General features: G+C 29.2%; 1 protein-coding gene across 1 annotated transcript in view; it reads right to left on the reverse strand.

The window, feature by feature from the left end:
• Positions 1–1,146: 1,146 nt before the first annotated feature.
• Positions 1,147–21,106, reverse strand: part of mib2 (E3 ubiquitin-protein ligase mind bomb 2) — a 53,109-nt gene continuing 33,149 nt past the window's right edge. The window contains exons 10-16 of the mRNA XM_075357818.1: positions 15,831–15,987; positions 13,877–14,031; positions 10,541–10,733; positions 10,145–10,297; positions 6,552–6,733; positions 1,706–1,953; positions 1,147–1,612 (exon numbers count right to left, since the gene is read on the reverse strand). Of these exons, the coding sequence (XP_075213933.1) occupies positions 1,383–1,612; positions 1,706–1,953; positions 6,552–6,733; positions 10,145–10,297; positions 10,541–10,733; positions 13,877–14,031; positions 15,831–15,987 (1,318 nt within the window). The 3' untranslated portion in view covers positions 1,147–1,382. The remainder of the gene's footprint in view (positions 1,613–1,705; positions 1,954–6,551; positions 6,734–10,144; positions 10,298–10,540; positions 10,734–13,876; positions 14,032–15,830; positions 15,988–21,106) is intronic.

Raw genomic sequence — 21,106 nt, forward strand, 5'->3', positions numbered from 1 at the left:
TGTACAGTGCACTTGTTTCCTGATGCCCATAAAAGAAGCAGATTAAGTGAAATGAAAAATATTCAATCTAAAGCTAAAACAGCACATAACATATCAAATCAGCTTGTAACATATCACAACAAACATAAAGTGACAACAAAATTAGATGCTTTAAGAAATACTATTGACACACTTCTACCAATGGAATCCTACAGCAGAAGTCAAGTCACACTGAGTCAAAGGGTTAAAAAACTAATGCAGTAAAAAAATGAATAATTACACAAGGCAGGGGGAAATTTCACTGGTGAACTAAAGCTCCAAGACCTGTTACATAATTTGTTTTCCATAACATAAAAAGTTTTGTTTTACACAATTCCAATCTCAAAACTTATTTGTAACTATATTTAGAATTTTGTATATTATGAAATTTAATTGCATACTGCTAATACAGACTTTAGAAAACTCTGTGCACGAGGGTGGTTAAATAATCCTACCATTTATAATGTGCATTGATAAATATGAATGTTTTGAGATTATATTATATATAACCCACTTATGGTGTACAGTATGACTTAGAAGCAAAAATTAGTGTTAAAAAAAAGAAAAATTTTAAACATAAAATTCTGAAAATTATTTCAGATAAATTATAATCTCTAACAATATGTATTCACAAAAGGGTAATAGAACTGAAAGATTGCTCACTACCTACAGCCTTATTTTATTAACAATGCCAATAAAATTATTTAATTTGTTTTATATATATATATATACATATAGATTCATACAATCAACAACTATTATATACGCAATACCTTTACACAAAATCTTACAAAATGTTATTAATTTAATATATATAAGACAACTACTTCTATAAATAAAAGGAGTTATCAATATGAATTAAAGCAAAGAACACACAGCCATACACTAAATCAGCATGAGCCAGTACTTCACATTCAGAGCTATTCTTTAGAGAAGCCACAAAAATTTGTCAAACAATAGAACAATTCATAGACATCTTTTCTGTTTATGAATATCTTATGTTATGGATTAACTTGAGGCAGTAAGATCAATACTGATGAAGTTAGAGGACAAATCCACTTAACAAACTTTTTAAAATACCTTTACTGTTTATGGTGGCTAGTTGCTTACTTTTATTATATATTGATGATACTTCTTTTTTACTCTACATAAGTAATGAGAAGATCAGTAATGCATTTTCAAAATCCTTTGATTGTTTTTATAAGTTATTTTAACTCGAGTATATTTTGGTAACTAAGATGACAAAATAAAAAAAGTATTTACTGCTGAGAATAATAATTATTCCTGCTCACACAAACATAACGTTGTTTAACTTTATGTCAAAAAAAATCTGTACGCAATAACTCATACTCACCTTACATTTGCTAATAAAGATTAATTTTTTTTGTAATAGTTTTCCTACACATATGACATATACGTAATGTATGTGAGCATTTATCACAAGCACCATGACCACAAAGGAAAGCAACATTACGCTTTCTCTCCATACAAATAGAACAACAATGCGCTTCTTCAATTTCAGCTATTTTGCTCTCTAAGTATCGAAGTCTCTCTGCACTCGGTTGTCGTGACTTACAAGGAACAATTCTTCCATCTAATACAAACATAAAAATAAATAAAATTATGATAAACAAAAATGAAAAAATGCATTTATACAATTATAATAAAAGTAAGAAATTATGCTTACCCTGAGTCAAACGTCTGTCAATTACAGATCCACATTTAAGACACTTTTTCATTCGTGCACTGCAATCTTCACATGCAATTTTGTGCATACATGGTTCCAAAAGAACATTTCCATCAGCTAACTCTGAACAAATAGAACACTCAACAGGTATCCTACGAGATTCTGTAGGAATTTCTTCATCATCAGGTGTTTCAGAATCTGCTTTTCCGTTAGCCGATCCAGTCGGTTTTTCCACAGCAACAGGTGTACTAAAATGTTAAAATAAATATAAAATTAAATGAGAAAAACATAATAGATATGTTTTATAAATAATGTCACAGAAATATACAAACTTTACAAAATAATAATACACTATTTACCCAAACACAAACAATATTGTTCTGCATAATTACAACGTTTTAAAACGTATGATGAAGATACACAAAATCATTACAAATACAGTGTGCCCATGCAGACTTCTTCTCATTAATATATTCAACATAAAAAAACCCTATTACAGGTAAAAACAAGCTTCAAGTGGCACAATGTAGGACTATATAAACTTTTATTACCACATGCTTGCAAACTTCCATTTTAAACACTTCATGGCATGAAGCTTATGTAAACAATATCCAATGTCTGATATGTGTTTCATGACAGTAGCAAGATCTACTACTTTCTACCACATTATTAGATACATTTTTTTAATATAATCAACTGAAGGAGATATGTCCAGTGACTGTGATAAGTCAGACAATGGTTATTAACCTATTGTGTACAATTAATCTGATGAGTAAAATGGCATCAAGAAAATTTCAACCTATTATTCCAACTCACCTACTCAAGATTTAAAAAAAAATCAATATGTTCAAGTACATGTCTAAAGTGTTAAAAAAATAAAAGTCTTAAAAACCTGTAAAAATAAAGTGTTAAATAAAAGGCAGTGTTAAATATATATATAAAAAAAAAGGTTCTAATGATGTTGTTGTCATAGAGCATTTATCCAGCCATAGCAAAGATTCAATTTATAGATAGATAATCCTCTTTTTTTGTTATGATATGTATCATAACAAACAGATTTTTCTTAGCATCATATTTACACAAGCCTGTTGTCCCTACTAAAAACACAGAAAGTAGCCTCATTTGAAACACATACTGCAGATAATCAGTTATTGATTTCTTAGTTTAATGGAGTTCACACTTCTATTTCCTTAAACTTGGAATAAAAAAACCTAATTCTCTTGAAGTAAGATCTACTATACCCACTTCTGAATAGTTATCAATTTGGTCTCAGAACCATAGATATCTCACTGAGATTTTTTCTGCAACATACTGCTTTAGATTCTTGTAATTAGAGCATCATTTTATTTACTTATTTATTGTTTTTTCTTATTCATTTATAAAACCTTTATAATAAATTTTCCTGTATCACATCATAAATTTGATTCTCTTTATACAAATTGATTTCTTCTATGTTGATGGTTGTTTTTTAACATTGATCTTTTTAAGAAGAGAAAGATTTTATAAAATATAGTGTATAATACTTAAATAAAACTTTTTATATATGATATTATATTATATATATATATATATATATATATATATATATATATATATACTATATTTATATACACAGTATATCTGAAAAGTTACTGCACTAAATTTCTACAGTTGATACAAGTATCAACTTGTATCAACTGTAGAAAGAATGTACAACTGTAGAGAATTTCTACAGTTGATATAAGTATCAACTTGTATCAACTGTAGAAATTCTCTCAGACAACCAAGGAACTATGTAGTATGATGTCTGACAAGTGTCTGTACAAAATTTCATCACTCCAGTCTCTTAAGTTATATTCAGCAGCATGTTGTGTCCATGTGACTTTGTGCAAGCTCGTGACATGGAACAGAGAAGTGTGATAAAATTTTGTGTTAAGACTTCAAAAATGTTTCTTTGAAACTTATTCTGTGATAAAGCAAGCACTCTGTAATGAAGCTGCATCTCGTACTACAACATTGTAAAAGTGCGTGCACAACTGGTCAAACTGTCCCAACTAGTCAAACCATGAATTCTAAATTCTATTTGGAAGTAATGAAATGCCTGATGCATCGCATTCGTAGAATCGGGCCTGAATACTGCAATCTGACAAGTTAGACTCTCTCGCATAACAATGCCTCAGCACACATAGCAACAGTTTTAACAAGTTATTACGCTGCAAATCAAATTACCATCTTATCCCACCCGCCCTATTCACCAGACTTGGCTCCAACACACTATTTTCTGTTCCCAAAACTCAAGTTGAAGATCAAAGGCCACTTTTTTGACAACATTCCGGCCATCCAACGGCTTGAACCAAGCAGTTGAAGGTGATCCCACAAAGTGATTTCTTAGAGCGTTTGAGTCAGTTTGCTATACAATTTTTCAAATCATTCATTGTAAATTACACATTAAAATTAAAAACCCTATACTAAACATGAGATTTAAAATTGTTAAAAGATCCTTTTCCAATTAAATCAAAACAGAAATATAACTAAATTTTTTTGAATTCAAACATTTTAATTGTAAATTAAAATTAAAAATTGCATATATATATATATATATATATATATATATATATATATATATATATAAATATGAAGTCATTAATAAAATTAAATTAAAGACAAAATTAAAATCAATAATAAAAACAAAATAGAAATCCATGTAAACTAGCTTCCTAAAGTTATGTGACTGTATAGAATTGAATATTATGAATTCATAATATTCACATAACTTTGGCAAGTTAGTAGTCTACATGGATTTCTATTTTGTTTTTATTATTGATTTTAATTTTGTTTTTTAATTTAATTTTATTAATGACTTCATATTTTATATATATGCAATTTTTAATTTTGATTTTAATTTAAAATTTAAATTTTTGAATTCAAAAAAAATTTAGTTATATTTCTGTTTTGATTTAATTGGAAAAGGATCTTTTAACAATTTTAAATCTCATGTATAGTAGAAGGTTTTTAATTTTAATGTGTAATTTACAACAAATGATTTGAAAAATTGTATAGCCACTGATGATGCGATGTACTCGCAAAAGCACTTACAAATATCCCTTTTGAATTTTGAAAATCGGATGATTGTTTGCAGAGATATTATAAGAACACCACAAGGGCACCCCATTTGTACCAGTTGACATAGACATAAGGCTCAAGATGACTATCAGAATATTCAGATTCAGTTACAGGCTACAATATTCAAACATCTAAGTCTTAAACATTCCAAAAGCAGGTTCTTCAACTACAATTTCCAATTAATATTTTAATTTTTTAATTAACACAATTGTGATTTTTTTGTGTAGCTGTGAGCTTTTTTTAGCTTTTTAACTGCCACAGAGATTGAAAAAACATTTAAGTCATGTATTATCATGATTAAGCAATCAACTTATAACCTAGAAAACAAGCCCTTCCCGAAAACTAATCGGTTTCAAAGAAGCCCAATTTCAAATCTGCACTCATTCACTTATTGTGAAAATATCTAAAAAGCTGGAGGAAGGTCACATAATACAAATATGTATATAATTAATAACACCCAATTACTTTCCTTCCAAAGCACTATGTCATTAGTACAACCTAAAACACTTGAAATTATTATGATCTCAGAAACCTCAGCGATACAAATGATGTAGACTTCAACTTATAAAAACTGAACAACTTATAAAGAAAATTATTCAACTTACAATCATTTTATTTCTTTTAAAATAAAGGGTTTCATTAACTTGACAATCATATAGTTTACTAGAGTACAATTTCATATCTTAATCATATGGCAGCTTTATATTGCAAAAGGCATTAGTAATACACAAGCACATGTATTCATTATAGATGAATGTAATTCTGTCTAAATTCAACTATCCATTAGAATTTCTATTACAACACTAGAATATATATATATATATATATATATATATATTGTTACCACATATATGCCTAATTTAATATCAACAGACAAACACGGCAGCAACTCAGATGTGAGCTGGTGCACAGTATACGTACGCACTGGATACAAGCATCACTACCACCACGCAGATGACTGCACAGTTCTCCCACCATAGTGGCGCTACAGCCCCACCATTCTCCGGCTCCAATAAAAGAGCATGCACGAGAGTGAAGTTTTAATTCATCGTCGACCACCACCTGGAGAAGACCAAGAAGAAAATGGAAGACAGAAGTTCCCTGGCTGCCTCAACATGAGACCTCCCAGTGGATGGCAACAACCCTGCTGGAGCACAGGCCTGGCCGGCCCATCGAAAGAGCTGCTGGATGCGGATGCTACCTTCCAAGGCTTCAATTGCCTTGGCCGGCAGATTCAGCAGCAGTAGCTGGCCCAACATGGGATCACTCAGGGAGAACCGCCTTGACCACACCAGCGAAGGACGAACAACGCCAACCTGACACTGCAGGGCTCTGGGGACCACCACTACCACACTGTAATGGGGACCCAACTGCCACTGAGGGAAAGCCCGGTCTTACTTCAATGGATGAGCCACAACTCCCCGACTTTGCCAGAGATCAGCTCCCGGACCCAACAGCTCTTCTCAGAGCTAATGCAAAAAACAGTCCTTTTCAGGGCCACCACAAGGTTATGAATTACGAGCCATCAAAGCCATTCAACTACAGCAGCCCTCTCAGGGCTACCATAAGATTAGTAATTACAATTAGCTGTCAAAGCCATTCATCAATAAAAACAGACCTTTTCAGGGTTACTACAAGGTTAGTAAGTGCCACATGCCGTCAAAGCCATTTGGCGACAATATATATATATATATATAACACATACATATAAATATACACTTAGTCCGATATAAAAAGTACATACCTTTTTTGTGTTGTGACATACTGGTTAAGAATTTCTGCTATATTTGTTTCAGCAACAACGTCTAAAGGAGTTTTATCATTAGCATTTTTTGTCTCTAAAGAGCAACCTTCTTGAACAAGATAGCAGGCTAATGCTATAGCCACCGCACTTCCTTCAACTCGAGCTGCTATTTGCATCCAAATCTGAAAAAAATCCTTCTATTATGTTTGGTAAACACTGTAAAATAATAAACATTTTTATAGAATAAATCACACAGATAGAAAAAAAAAAATTTTTAATGTTTCTCTAAGTGTGATACCATTTCTTGAATTGCTTTTTGCATACGTTACAGATCTGCAAATACAATTTTTCTATCACCCTTAGTTTTAAATAAATTACGACTCAAAAAAAATTAAGGGAAAATATAGTTCAAATCTGTAAAATTTATAATTTCGCATGGCCATACCTGTATTAGAATGATTTCACTGATGCTTTTCTTTTATAAATAGCCTCAGGCACATCCCGAATTAATGTCCAACAGTAATCGGCTAGCATGTTAGTATTCCATTTCAGTTTGTAAGGGCTTTCCATCACCAAAATGTCTTGGTAGAAACGTTCACCATGTTCATCACTTACATCTCCGAGGTTGTCTGGGAAAAAACCCAGATGTGAGTGGAGGAAATGTATTTTCAAAGACATATTATATCCCATAGCTCTGTATGAATTAAGAAGTTGATTAACAATATCATGGTAATTGTCGGATTTTTGTTTGCAAAAAAACTTTTCCCAATGTCTAAATAAAGCCCAAGCTGCAGTTTCTAAATTATTTAACATTGAGTTAAATACATCTACTCTCTTATTTGAGGACCAACAAATATTCCTTCTTAAATTTTTTCTTCAATTGCATTCGGAAATTTCTTCCTGATGTAAAAAATCTAGGACTATCCTTCTTCATTGATTTTACAAAATTTCTCATACTCCTAGCTTGATATGGAGAAGGAGTAAAAATATTTTTTTGGGTTCAACTAAAGACTCATGAATAATATTTTTCTAATTTGGCGTAAAGTTGTCTCATTTCTTCCACTCTTTGGTAACATAATGTTTATCTCTAGCTCAGCTGTCCCATTCGCAAAGAAAACACATGTACTTAGTACAGCCTAACTGTATGCCTAACAAAATAGCTATAACTTTCAAATCACCACATATGTTCCAGCTATGTTTTTTATAATTTATATTTTCAAGAACGTCTTTCATCACATCATATGTCTCTTTCAAATTAATAACACAAGCAATTGTTGTCAAAGGATATTTGTTACCATTGTGCAGTAGAACCACTTTTAAACTATACTTAGACAACTCTATGAAAAGGCGCTAGTCCTCAGGTTTATGAACTTATCCTAAGTGCAACATAAGCTCATCAATATTTGTACAATAAACCAAATTATTTTCATCAATACAGTACTGAGAAAGTTCTTTTTTTTGCTTCGAAAGCCTGAAATGTTTGTATTTTTTTAAAAGTAAATTCCAACATTGCAGTCTTGATCATTACAGTTCAGCTTCATTTATTGATAAATTTAAATCCCTAACCTACTCATTTAATTCACCTTATGATATACGATGTGGCTTATTGGAAGATAATTCAAAATCAAAGTCTTCTTCAGTACTGCCTGATTCTTCATCGCTGCTTTCAAAACATATTTTCACAGATGGCTCAGGAACTGGAATAATTTCACTGTAAGATACAGGCCTGATTGCAGATTTCAATGAAGAATATTTTACAGTATGTTTAGATTTTTTTAGAAATTCCAGAAACACTTGTTAAACAACAATAACAATCAGTTACATGATCCTTTGGCTCACACCAAACAATAGACACACCAAATGGCAAAGCCTTCCGTGTACCTTTCAGCCATCCTCTTAAACATACAGAACAATTAGTACATACTATATGAGCAGCCCACGTCTTATCCTGATCATCAATTTTACACTGGAAGTACAAATGATATGCTTTTTTAATTAAAGATGGATGTAATGTTTTTTCTTTGATTTTACAGTAAACTCACCATGTACATAACAAAAGACATCCTCCACATCATTTACACAATTTTGAGGCTTTATGAATCTGCACTGTTACCATACTTAAGACACCAATAAGACTGAACAAGATTAATTCATTTCTAAATACAGTACTTAATACAAACAATCCAGCTGTTTTCAGCTACATATTTTGACATGCACAGACATGATTAATCTTGTCCATGAAGGCTCACTCTTCATTTTGAAAAATGAAAAAATCCTGTAATTAAAATTTAAATTTTTTTCAAAAATGGTGGGCAATAGAAAGATTCTAAGTTCATATTCATTTTCAGCATCAAAAACTGATTAAAATCATGTATCACACGTTAGTAAACAAAAATTATGTTATCAGCGTTATTTTTCCTAATTTGTACATTATCACCCACATTCAATTTCCAGTAGAACTAGTAATCATTAGACTGCTAGTTTTTTCAAACATTGTTAATAAGTGGGTTAGCTTGTAGAATAGGTAGGAATCCACTTTGAATTTATCATGTAAATCAGAAACAGCAACACAATGAGCCCTTTTTCAAAATTAATTCAACTGCTTGTATGTATCTCTAAATATTATAATTAATCTCATGAGATTCATCCAAGAGTTAAATGTAATAAATGTTTAAATTTAGAAAGAAGAAAATGAGAAAACCTTGACAAGATACCATAACCAAAAAAAACTTGCGAACATCATTAGTGTGAAAGATAAATTAAACTGTATTATCACAATTGTATATTCACATTATTTATTCATTCTAGTGCTTCATTTGTTGCCAACAAAAATCACTGTAATTCTCTCTTAGGGGTCTTAAATCAAATTCATAAACACCATATAAGATATCACATTCTGAACTACATTTTATTCCACCTTAACATTGAATGTTTACAACTGTCACAGCCTATTCATATTCTATTCAACACTCCTTTTTCTGTTTAGCTTCCGGAACCACAGCAAGGTATTACTTCACAGAATGAACGAGGATGATATGGTTTCTTTATTATTTCTGTTTAGACTGAATTGTGTTAGGTTCAATTACAGTTTTTTTTTTTTATGTTTTGGATTTGGTGTTTAATTTATTATAATTTCTAGATGCATAAACATAAATACGAAAAAATATTATAACAAAAAAACATAGTCTATCCTCAAAAAGATATTTGATGAATGTAAATGAAGTGTAGACTTGTACAGTCTCAGGTCGACCATTCCTGAGATGTGTGGTTAATTGAAACCCAACTTCCAAAGAATACCAGTATCCAGTCTAGCATTCAAATCCTAGGATTTGGGATATTACATCCCAATTCTAGCATTCAAAGTCAAACTTTTCACAGGCCTCTCCAATCTCAGAACTATAATCAAAATATTATAAACCCCTACTTCAGAGTTAGCATGCCATCACTGTGTCCACTCTGCATCGCTAAGTCTTATACACTTTTGAGTTTATTTAAAGCGTGGTTTTTAAATTCTCTTCCTGCTGTTGTATTTTCATGTAAAACAAAAATTAAAATATAAGAATCAATGTTAAATGAAAATGACAAAAACATACCCCAAATATTGTAGGAGCTTCTAATTCATTAATTTCTGTAGTAATAGATTTTCTTTTCATAAGAGCCAAATGTAAGGCAGTATCACCCTCATCATCAGTTGCATTAATATCACCTCCTGATGATATTATTAGTTCCACGACTGAACAATGTCCCTGAAATTTTTAAAAGGAAAATCACAAATATTTAGTTTACAATCATAACTGTAATTTAGCTTGTATACTAGCATAGTTAGTAAAAATTAAATTAACAGATAATCTGGAGCTATAATGTACAGACAACTATGAAAAATTAACCATACTCACAAAAAAATTTAATGATAAAGATTTTACACTAAAATATTCCAGAAATAACATAATATATAAGAAAAAAACATAAGAATGAATTTAGTTCTATACCTGAGAAACAGCAAGATGTAATGGCGTTTGTTTTCTATTGTTTCTAAGATTAACCTGAGCCTGTCCCTGAGTTAATAATGTTTCTGCAACAGCTCTATGACCATTAAGGCATGCAAGATGTAATGATGCAAATCCATCTTCCTTTTTGATATCTACAAGTTGTCGTGTTCTTAATAATAATTTTTCAGTTGCCCTGAAATAGTTATTTAAAGAAAAATGTAAACAATACAAATTAAAATAAAAACTTTAATGAAGATATAAAAATATATTAATGATGAACAACCAAATAAAATTACCACAGAATACAAGTTTGTATTAGATTCAAATTAAGAAATACACAGGATCAGTTTGTTTATGCAGAATTTTTTTAATTATATTTTTTTAAACTTATGCAATCGTTTCTTTTTTTTCTATGGCTTATTTTATTCATTTATAACATCACACTTCAAAATACATACAAATGCTATCCTATATAATTTAATTTACATATTTTTAACTGAATAGTTCATTTACCTTTAATCATTCATTTACTAACATTCTATCACAGAATGGAGATAGTCTCAGACTCATTCTTTCTTGACTGTTTGAATGAGCACAAAAAAGACCTCTGATGACTACACACCTAATTAGTGACTATCATATTTTATTAATCTATTTTTTGGTGTAATTCTTATAAGCAGATCCATGAAAGCACTCAATCATACCCTATCACAATGACATCTTACTAGTCGATTCTATGTCAGTGTCTCTCAGTAATTAGTTACACACTTGAAACTTGATTTTAAATCGTTTTAGTATGGTGTACCATGAATTTGATTTATTTGAACTCATCTCACAGTTGTTTGAAAGTCAGTAGACATTACACACAGTTTGTAAGCATCAGTTGGAGATAGCATAAAGAAACAGGTACAACTTCTAAAATATTATAAGTGATCTTCTGCATAGATTAAAATTAACAATTACATGTTTTCTTCTGTGACGAAGTTAGTAGTGAGTGATCTGAGCTATGGAAATGTTTTAACTCACCAGCTAGAACAAAAGAATTAATGTGAAAAGAAAAGATTCTCAAGTATGTTGTCAGAGTTTTTTTTATCTTGGCTATAAACTAAGTGCATTCTAGGAATCACATCTGAAAAATATTCTGACATTTAATAATAAATTAGTCATAATTTTATACTAAATACACACCACCCAAGTAAAAGGAAAGTCCTGTCTATGATTATAACTATTACTCTAAAATCTTAGTCATTATAAATATACTTTTTTCCATGTCAATCAGTTAGAAAAAAATAAATAAAATAGAAATTTTTATATTATTAGCCGATTTAAGTCATGTTGCCAATGAAATTAAGAACCACTGAAATTAGAGACCACCGACAACAATATTACATAACAATAAGATTACCTTTTCTTTTGTCAACTAAAATTTAGTTCTTACTGACTATCTTCTTAATAATATTTAATTTTAACATCTTCATAACATCTTTCTAATAATTAAATATCACATAAGTTACAGTTTCAATTTAGAAGTTAATCAGTCCACTGATGATGGTTTTACAACATCTGAAATAATTTAGGTAGTTAAATTTTAAATATAAAATGAAGTTAACCAAAGATAAAAGGTCAAATCTAACTTCAATTCTTCTACCACTGACTAGTTTTTTATTAATAAGGATGTATGTATATACTATTAAGAAAACTGAACTCATAAAAGATTTTTTAAACATACATCTTGAGTGATGGTTTTTTTTACAGCATGTTATTTAGAAAATCTGGTAAAAAATAATTATAACAAAAAAATTTGAAAATTGTAATTTAGTGAAAAACATGAAGTATGGTAATTATTGTAAAGACTTTTATTGTATATCATTATTCATTGTAACAGTGTATCATCCTATGCATCTATAAAACTTAGCCAATTTTTAGGAAATAGTTTAATCTATTTATTTTATCCAGATTTGAGAGAGAGTTTAAAGCTAATTTAATTTATTAATTTTTTTAAGAGAAAAATTTTTAATTTTTCCTAAAGTCAATGAGTGTTTTACACAAGATTAAAATACCACCATTAACAATTTTAGATAATAACTTCCTAGAAGTAAACAGAAACCATGAAACAGGCCACCCAGAAAAAAAACCACTAAATAGTGAACAAACATTAGTAAACAAAAAAGTCATAAAAAGTAAGAGTTGAACAGTATCACACCTGTGTTACAACTAGTGTTGCAGTTAAGAAACTGGACAATTTTAGAGTTTTTAGTTTTTCTTTAATCATTCATATTTTTTTTACAATTTTAAGGATTAAAAAGTATTTTAAATAAGAATATTTTCTTTTTAAAATGATAAATAATTACTTATATCAATTGATTAAATAGTCATTAAAATGGCAGATAATTTTGTATTTGATCAATATTATTAAAATTAATCATAGTTTTTAAAGAATAATAAATATCAAACTATTAATCCATACTAGCTCAAATTAACATCTTTGAAAAAGAAACCTGTTATTATTCAATCCTGAACTCAACAGCCTATTATTTAATATATTTATTAATTTAATGACAATACATTAACAATTAAATAAGTAGAATCTTCATTCTGGTCGGTGTACATCACATTACACAGATCAGTAATAGGAATGTATGCTAATACAATATAATTAACAAATAATTTTTCTATATAATATATAATTAGGCTTACTCCATATAATTAACCGACCCCACATCTGTCTGCATGGGAAAATGAAGGGAAAATATGACAAAACCTTAATCAGAGTAGCATCATAATACATAATAATTATAATGTATAATACATTATAAAATCAAAAACAGATGAGGTTAAAGTATACATTAATAATTTAAAAATAAACATGTAAAATAATTTTAAATATATAAAGAATACATATATATACATACAATGATTACATTAAATGGAGATGAAAAAAAATAATTTTTTCCTACATTAGTATTGTTTAAAAATTTATTAACAACATAATATTGTTTTGGTAAAAAATAAACTTTTAATCTCATTTAAAATAAATTGACGGGAAGATTTTCAAATAGTTTGATAATTTATTAGAATTAACAAAAAAATATTGGAAATAAAATAATAAAAGAAAGGGCTCTTTCTTGTACACTGAAGTAGTATTGTATTAACACAAAAATAATTCTGTTGTCTACTTTGACTCCCAATTAAAATAAAATCTTAACTATTATATCAACATTATGAACTGTATTAACTTCTAATAAAGTAAAAAATGAAATCATTTACTTTAAATTAGTCAGTCATTTAAAATTGTATGATTTTTTTGTTAACAAACTGAAGTAAAATGTTACTCACAAATTATTTCCCTTAAGTGCAGCATGATGAAGTACATTAAACCCTCGTTTATTATACAGATGGAAATTAATAGTAGGAACATTACAAAGCATTTCAATAATATCATTTGACTCTTTTCCAATAGCATCATGTAATGCTGTATCACCATATGAATCCTAAAAAATATAAACCAATTAAAAAAACAATTATTTATAAAGTTAATTCCATCAGTTAACTGACAGAATAATGTTTAGTTACTTATAACAACTTGGTTTTAATGTACTAATATTTAATTCTGTGAAGAGTTAAAAGCAATCTAAAGCATTTACATTAGGTAGTTCATAACACCTCTAATGTCGCTACATGTTACATGACATATAGGTGTTTAAGTACATAAATAAGTACAAGGCTGCAGTCTTGTTTATTAATGAAAATGTGAATTAATTTTGTGTTATTGGGAATATTATTATAATAACTATGCTAGTCAATACAATTTTGAAAAAAGCTCTAGTAATATGGCATTATGTACTTGTTATGTAAGTAACCCCATTTTCTTAAATTTAAAATTATAATAATCAACGCAATGTTAAGTTCTAACAGATTAAATAATAAAATAAGATACATTTTTCACAACACAGGCGACGAATGAAAATTATGAAGAAAGTTCATGTGCCACATATGTTTAGACAAACATTTATTTAGTCATTAATTATAAGATATATATTTACTGCATTTAATTTTGTAAAACCCTCTCCACCAAATAATAATCACCAAAAGGAAATCTTGCACATATTTTAAATAATTCAATGGAATTTTCTTTTCTAAGTTGTGTAGGAAGGTTTTTTTTAGAAAAGCACAAGCAACAATAGGCTTCCAACCAACACAAATCAGGGTGGTGAGATCATCAGTATCCTCTACACCTCATCTGAAATATAATGCTTTTTCAGGATTATATCAGAACAAAGTCAGATGTACTTCAATTCTCAATCAAAGATTATTAAATTTGATTATTTAAATCAATTAATTAAAAATTTGTATTATTAAATTTAAAGATAATATTGCAAACTGGCAAAGGAAGGAATGTATTGCATAGTTATGCATAACAGATTTAGAGTAGTAGTTGAGCAATATACTTTCATAATTTGTTTGTGCAAATGTATATATTCTATAACTAATTGGTTTAATCTATCAAACAAAAATATGTATAAACTGCTTCATTAAATCAAGTTATCAGAGTTTTGTTAATAATAAAGCTTAAAATTGAAAGATAAAATTCCTATTCTTCATACACAGACTCTTGCATTCTGATATTACCCATAAGTTCAATTATAATTTAAAATTGAACAAAATGGAGAACAATATAGAAAAAAGGAAGAAAAAAATTAGTAATTATTAACACAGTGTATATATTAACTGCCACAACTAATGATTGTTAGCAACCTGACATGAGTTACAAGTCACTCCCAAATATTAAAGCCATCTTTAAAAATAATAAGCAACAGAATATTAGTCCCCCAACAGAATAGCAGTTACTATATGAGAAAATTAAAAATGGAGTGGTTTCCTGCTGCCTTCTTAACTACAAGAGAAATTTTCATTTTGTATCCCACAAAACTAACTAAATAATGAACATTAACCACTCTAAGACCGCCTTAACCACCTCAGACTGACTCCTCTTACACCTCAAATCCTTTACAAGTGTCATAACCACAAAAAAGAGCTGGGTAGATAGTGTGAACCAAAATGTACTCACGTAAATGAATTAATGTAGTATATACAATCTAGTTTACGTAAGTAATATTAAGTAAATTATATACTTTAATGTAGATGGTACTTTACATTGCATAACATAAAAAAGGTGTCTAATTACATACTCATTTTATAATATACTTTCCTAAAATTAATATGAAAGTAAGGTACAAGTAAAATTACACAAAATATTTATACATAAAAAACTTTCTAGTTTATTTAATACCTGAATATTAACATTAGGTTGGTATTTTAGCAGAACTCTAGTACACAAAACATGCTGTTTATTAACCGCAACATGCAATGCAGAACAGAGACCTTTATTAACTGCATTTATATCAGCACCACGTTTCAATAAAAGTTCCATTATTTCAGGTTGGTTTCTGAAATTATTTATTAATAAATTAATTTATACAGTATATTATTACAAGAAAACAAATTAAACTGGTTAAAAGTATAAATACTTCTGTAGAAGTATTAAATATAGGTTACAGTTTAAATATAGGATAGAGGAATTCTGCTGACAGTAGTCTCCTCAAAATCCCAATTTATAAAAAAAAAATATTATCACATAGAATTTACGAGATTAAAATTTACATAATGTAAATACATACGTTTTTTTAAAAAACAGACTAATCAAATTACTTTATTTTGTAAAATAAATTTATGAAAATAATATTTATCATGCTGTATGATAATTCAATGACAAGGCTGATGTGTTACTGCTACTATTTTTTTGGATTGTGGTACAAACTAGTGAAACAAAGAGAAGTAAACACATTTTGTTTTGGTATATACACAGTATGTCTGATTTAAAGATAAACAAATTTATTCACATCAGTCTCCTACATAGAACCCTTGTTATACACTAAGTTATACACTCATTACAGCGCCAGTAGAACCCGTCAAACGCTCTGGAGTTAAATATATCTGGAGAAATCACTTTGTAGGATTGCCTTCAACCGCTCGATGCAAGTCCTTTGGAAGGGTGGAATGTCATCGAAAGACCGGTCATCTTCAACTTGAGTTTCGGAAACAAAAAATAGTTTGCTGGAGCAAAGTCAGATGAATAAAGTAGATGGGATAAAACACTGATCTGATTTGCGGTGTAATAACGTTAAACTGTTGCTATGTGTGCATGTGTAATGCCGTGCAAGAGAGCCCAACTGCCTGGATCCCAGTACTCAGGCCGGATTCGAAGAATGCAACGCATCAGGCATTTCATTACTTCCAAATAGAATTTAGAATTCATAGTTTCACCAGTTGGGATGGTTTGACCAGTTGCATGTGCACTTTTGCAACGTTTTCATTGTCAACTGCTGTTGATGGCCTCCCACTTCATTCGTTGTCATCCAATGACTCTCTACAGTCTTTAAACCACTTCCACCAGATGTATGTTGTAGTACAATATCTGGCTTCATCACCGAATGCTTGCTGTATCATAGAATAAGTTTCAACAAAAGACTTTTGAAGTCAAACATAAAATTTTATAGCATTTCTGTGTTCCATGTTGTGAACTCGCACAGGGACACATGAACACAACGTATACAACCGAATTTAACTCGAGACTGGAGAGACAAAGCATGATGAAATTTTGTACACACTCATCAGACATCGTACTATGTAGTTCTTTGATTGTTCAAGAGATGGCACTACTTGTATCAACTACAAAAATTTAGTTCGGGAACTTTTCAAACATACTGTGTAATTACATTGTATGACCACAGCAATTGGTCAGAATAGTTAAAGTACACAAACAGTTACTAAAAAAACCTTTCTGTCATGGCATCATAACGGCAGAAATCACAAAATATTGCTGCCTGTAAACATTATGCTTCTATATATATATATATATATATATATGCTGATATATAATTTGTGATAAAATATTGGATAATTTGAAATATTTATGTTTACTTAATTATATATAAAATATAACATTTCAGAGTAATACTTAAAATGAAAATTAATGAGTGGCTCCACAATAAATAGTTTGCATTAATATTTATTATGAAAATACAAAAACCAATTATAATAAACACCTATAACCTGAGATTAAAATAAGAAATCATATTTTAAATTCAAATTTTATAACAACCACATATTAAATCTGTTGTTATCATTTAATTTAATATATCTGAAAATATTACTAGTAAGGTAATAGTTGTTCATTCAAATTAAAATTAACCATTCAAACATAAAAAATGATTCAATCTTCATAATAGAAATTCAGAAAAAATTAATAAGATTTACTTCGGGTTTCTGAAATTTAGTTGGTGTTAATCCACAATATACTCTTAAAAAAAAAAATTATTTTTCTAATAATACTCATATCATTCACATAATCAAGTTGTTTTATATCAGGAAGCCATGGTAAGATCATCAGCTGGAGACACCGATTAATTTCAGATTGGTAAAGGCATAAGACAAGGGTGCATCCTTTTGCCTTTCCTTTATAATTTGTATGCAGAAAAAATTACAAGAAATGTACTAAGAGATGAGTCCAATGTTGGAGTAAAATTAGACAACAGGAATATTAATAACTTCCAGTATGCAGATTACACAACTTTATTAGCTGAGTCTGCAAAAATTTAATAAGAGAATCAAAGATGGAAGTGAAAAAATAGGTCTGCATCTCAATATCAATAAGACAAAAAATAATGATGACTACAGGTGTCAGCAATGTCAAAATAAAAATCAATGCTGACAAAACTGAATGTGTCCAAGATTTCATTTTCCTTGGTTCCAACATCAACCGCGATGCAGAATCGGCACCTGAAATTAAATGTCGCACCACACTTGGACGAACCATGATGCTTTGCATGCAGAAGATTTGGAAATTAGAGTGTCAGATTGGACAAAAAATGCACACTCATGCATAGTTTTTCCAATTACCATGTATGACTGTGAGAGCTTGACTCTCAGGAAATCAGAATGGTGGAAAATCAATGTATTCAAGTTGTGGTGCTAGCAAAGACTGTTGAGAATCCCATGGACCACCAAAATCACAAACAAAGACGTCCTCAAACATATGAAATCAGAGATTTCACTTGAAGTTAAAATCACAAGACTTAACTATATACTTCGGCATGTCATACACGCCAATTGCTTAAAAACTAAGCAAAAATAACAAATAACCTAATAAACTAAGAAATTATGCTCAGTATGGTCAGCGGAAAAAGAAAAAAACATGATGATCGTAGACATGCTTGCTTGATACCAACAAAAGCAATATCAGCAGGACAATAGTGCAACTTAAAGAAGCCGTACATGATTGATAATCATGGAGAACATTCACTTATGGAACTGCCAAGAGTGAAACACAACTGAATGGCTAATCATCATTATCAATACTACTTTTGATCACTAAAAATAAAAAACCTAAATTAACTTATAGGAAAATTAAATGTTTACTCAAATAAGATTTGAAAATTTTTTTACTTAAATAAAATGCAATTTTACAAATATAAATGTTTATGGGATCTTGAAATACAGTTCCTAAACAATCAATATCGAAAATATCTTATAATTTATTGAAAATAACATTTTCTGTTCAATTTTATGTAAACAGTTGTAAAATAACTAAAGTAGTTGGAATTTTATCAATTTCACTGGTAATGTTTGCATTAAAAGTGTTAACTGTATCAACATATTATACTTTTTTATTATACATATTATACAATGTTATTATACTTCAACTTTTATATTAGTGAAAAACTCATCTTGGACTAGCTTAGTGCTAGCTTAGTGTTAAGTCTAAATAACATTAACTTTTGGAAGCTAATATCCAAAAACAGTCTTTTAAAATAAGATTATTTACTTCAAAGCAACTAAATATACAGTTTTAAAAAGTAGTATTTTATGATTACTATTCACAAACAAACCTTCACTTTTATGCTCAACTTTCAACTTCCAACACATCTATTAACATTCAGTTATGTAAATAAACAAATAAGCTATGGCTCACTAATATTTCAAAACCTAGAACAAAAGTTTAATAAAAGTGAAAAAGACTCTAGTCCATGATTGACTTCAAACAATGCCAAAATTTTAACGTAAAACAGTACAGCAAAAGTGTTATACTTTGAAAATAATTTATAAATATAAATGTATCATCACAAAAATTATTCACTACTAAATTCCAGCGTTAACATCCATATTTTATCTACAATTTAAAAACTGTTTACTGAAAACATTTATTAATAATAAAAAGTATTAATAAAAAGTTCTTCATTTTAAACTGCTTCCATATTATTAAGCAGCTCATACCTCAAATTTGAATAATTTTTGGGTAAAATCAATAATATTACATAGCAGATCATGAGAGATAAAAAAATTTGGTTCAGTAAGATTAGCAAGGTATGAATATTGAGGGAACTGTGTTGGTAATACAACAAATAAAGAAATGAAATTGTTTACAACTCATAAATAGCATTTGTTCTATGGACAAGACATGCAAGTAGTACAAGACAATTCAAGTACAATCAACTTGACAAGACAATTCATCTGGATTTAAATGGTACTATGTCTGCCAGTGAAATCTGCAAGTTTCACGCATGGGAAAAATTTTATACATATTTAATAGAATAAGATTGTCAAGTCATCCTTTACTTTGTTACTACTATCTTAATATTATTAATAAAGTATATTATTTATTTATTTATTATTTATAAAGTAGAAAGTTCTGTATTCACACTGTTTTATACACATACTCAATGGTATTTAATACAGCAAGTAACATTTAATGATAACAAATGCACAACATATTCTAATAGTAACTAATCCTTTAATTACTCAATTTTATTATATCTTCGTACATAATATCAAGATCTCAATAAACATAAGTGAGGGGGGCTTTAACCAGCTTGCATGACTCATGAGTTTAATTTTTTTTAAATATTAATTAAAAAATTTTTTTTTTTGTGTTTACAAATTTGTGATGGGAAAAAAAATTAATACAAGCTGACATAAAATATAATTGTACAGAAAAGTTGTTAAAATCATAAATTATCATAATATAAAGTTGTATATGACAACAGATTATTTTATACCAATTTGTATTAACAGGGTGTGAATTTTTAAAATGTTATTGTAACCTTTGAAATGAATTAAGCATATTGAATTATTTACTCAAGAAGAATAATAAAAATGTATACAAACACAGTGCACAAATAAAATAGACACTCATAGTCCCCCTCTCGGGTCTTAGCCAATCCTTACTTAATGAAAATGGTCCTCAATTTTCGTTCAGCTCACATCTGTCCATAACACATCAAATTGTTGATGCACTGACAATCTCCTCAGAAAACTACATACAAGAAAAGCAACTCTACTCAGAGGCAAACTCACAGCCTCGTTTAGACAGCATATGCCTGTCCTGTCCATAATCCCACAGGAAATTGGGTATTTTTCTCCAGCACATTAATAATTAAATGACTTTGAATAAAATTTAAATATATATGCTGCAAAAAACAATGTTTTTCTTACAGAAATGAATAAGTC

This window comes from Lycorma delicatula, chromosome 2 (genome assembly GCF_047948215.1).
Source record: "Lycorma delicatula isolate Av1 chromosome 2, ASM4794821v1, whole genome shotgun sequence".
NCBI lineage: Eukaryota > Metazoa > Arthropoda > Insecta > Hemiptera > Fulgoridae > Lycorma > Lycorma delicatula.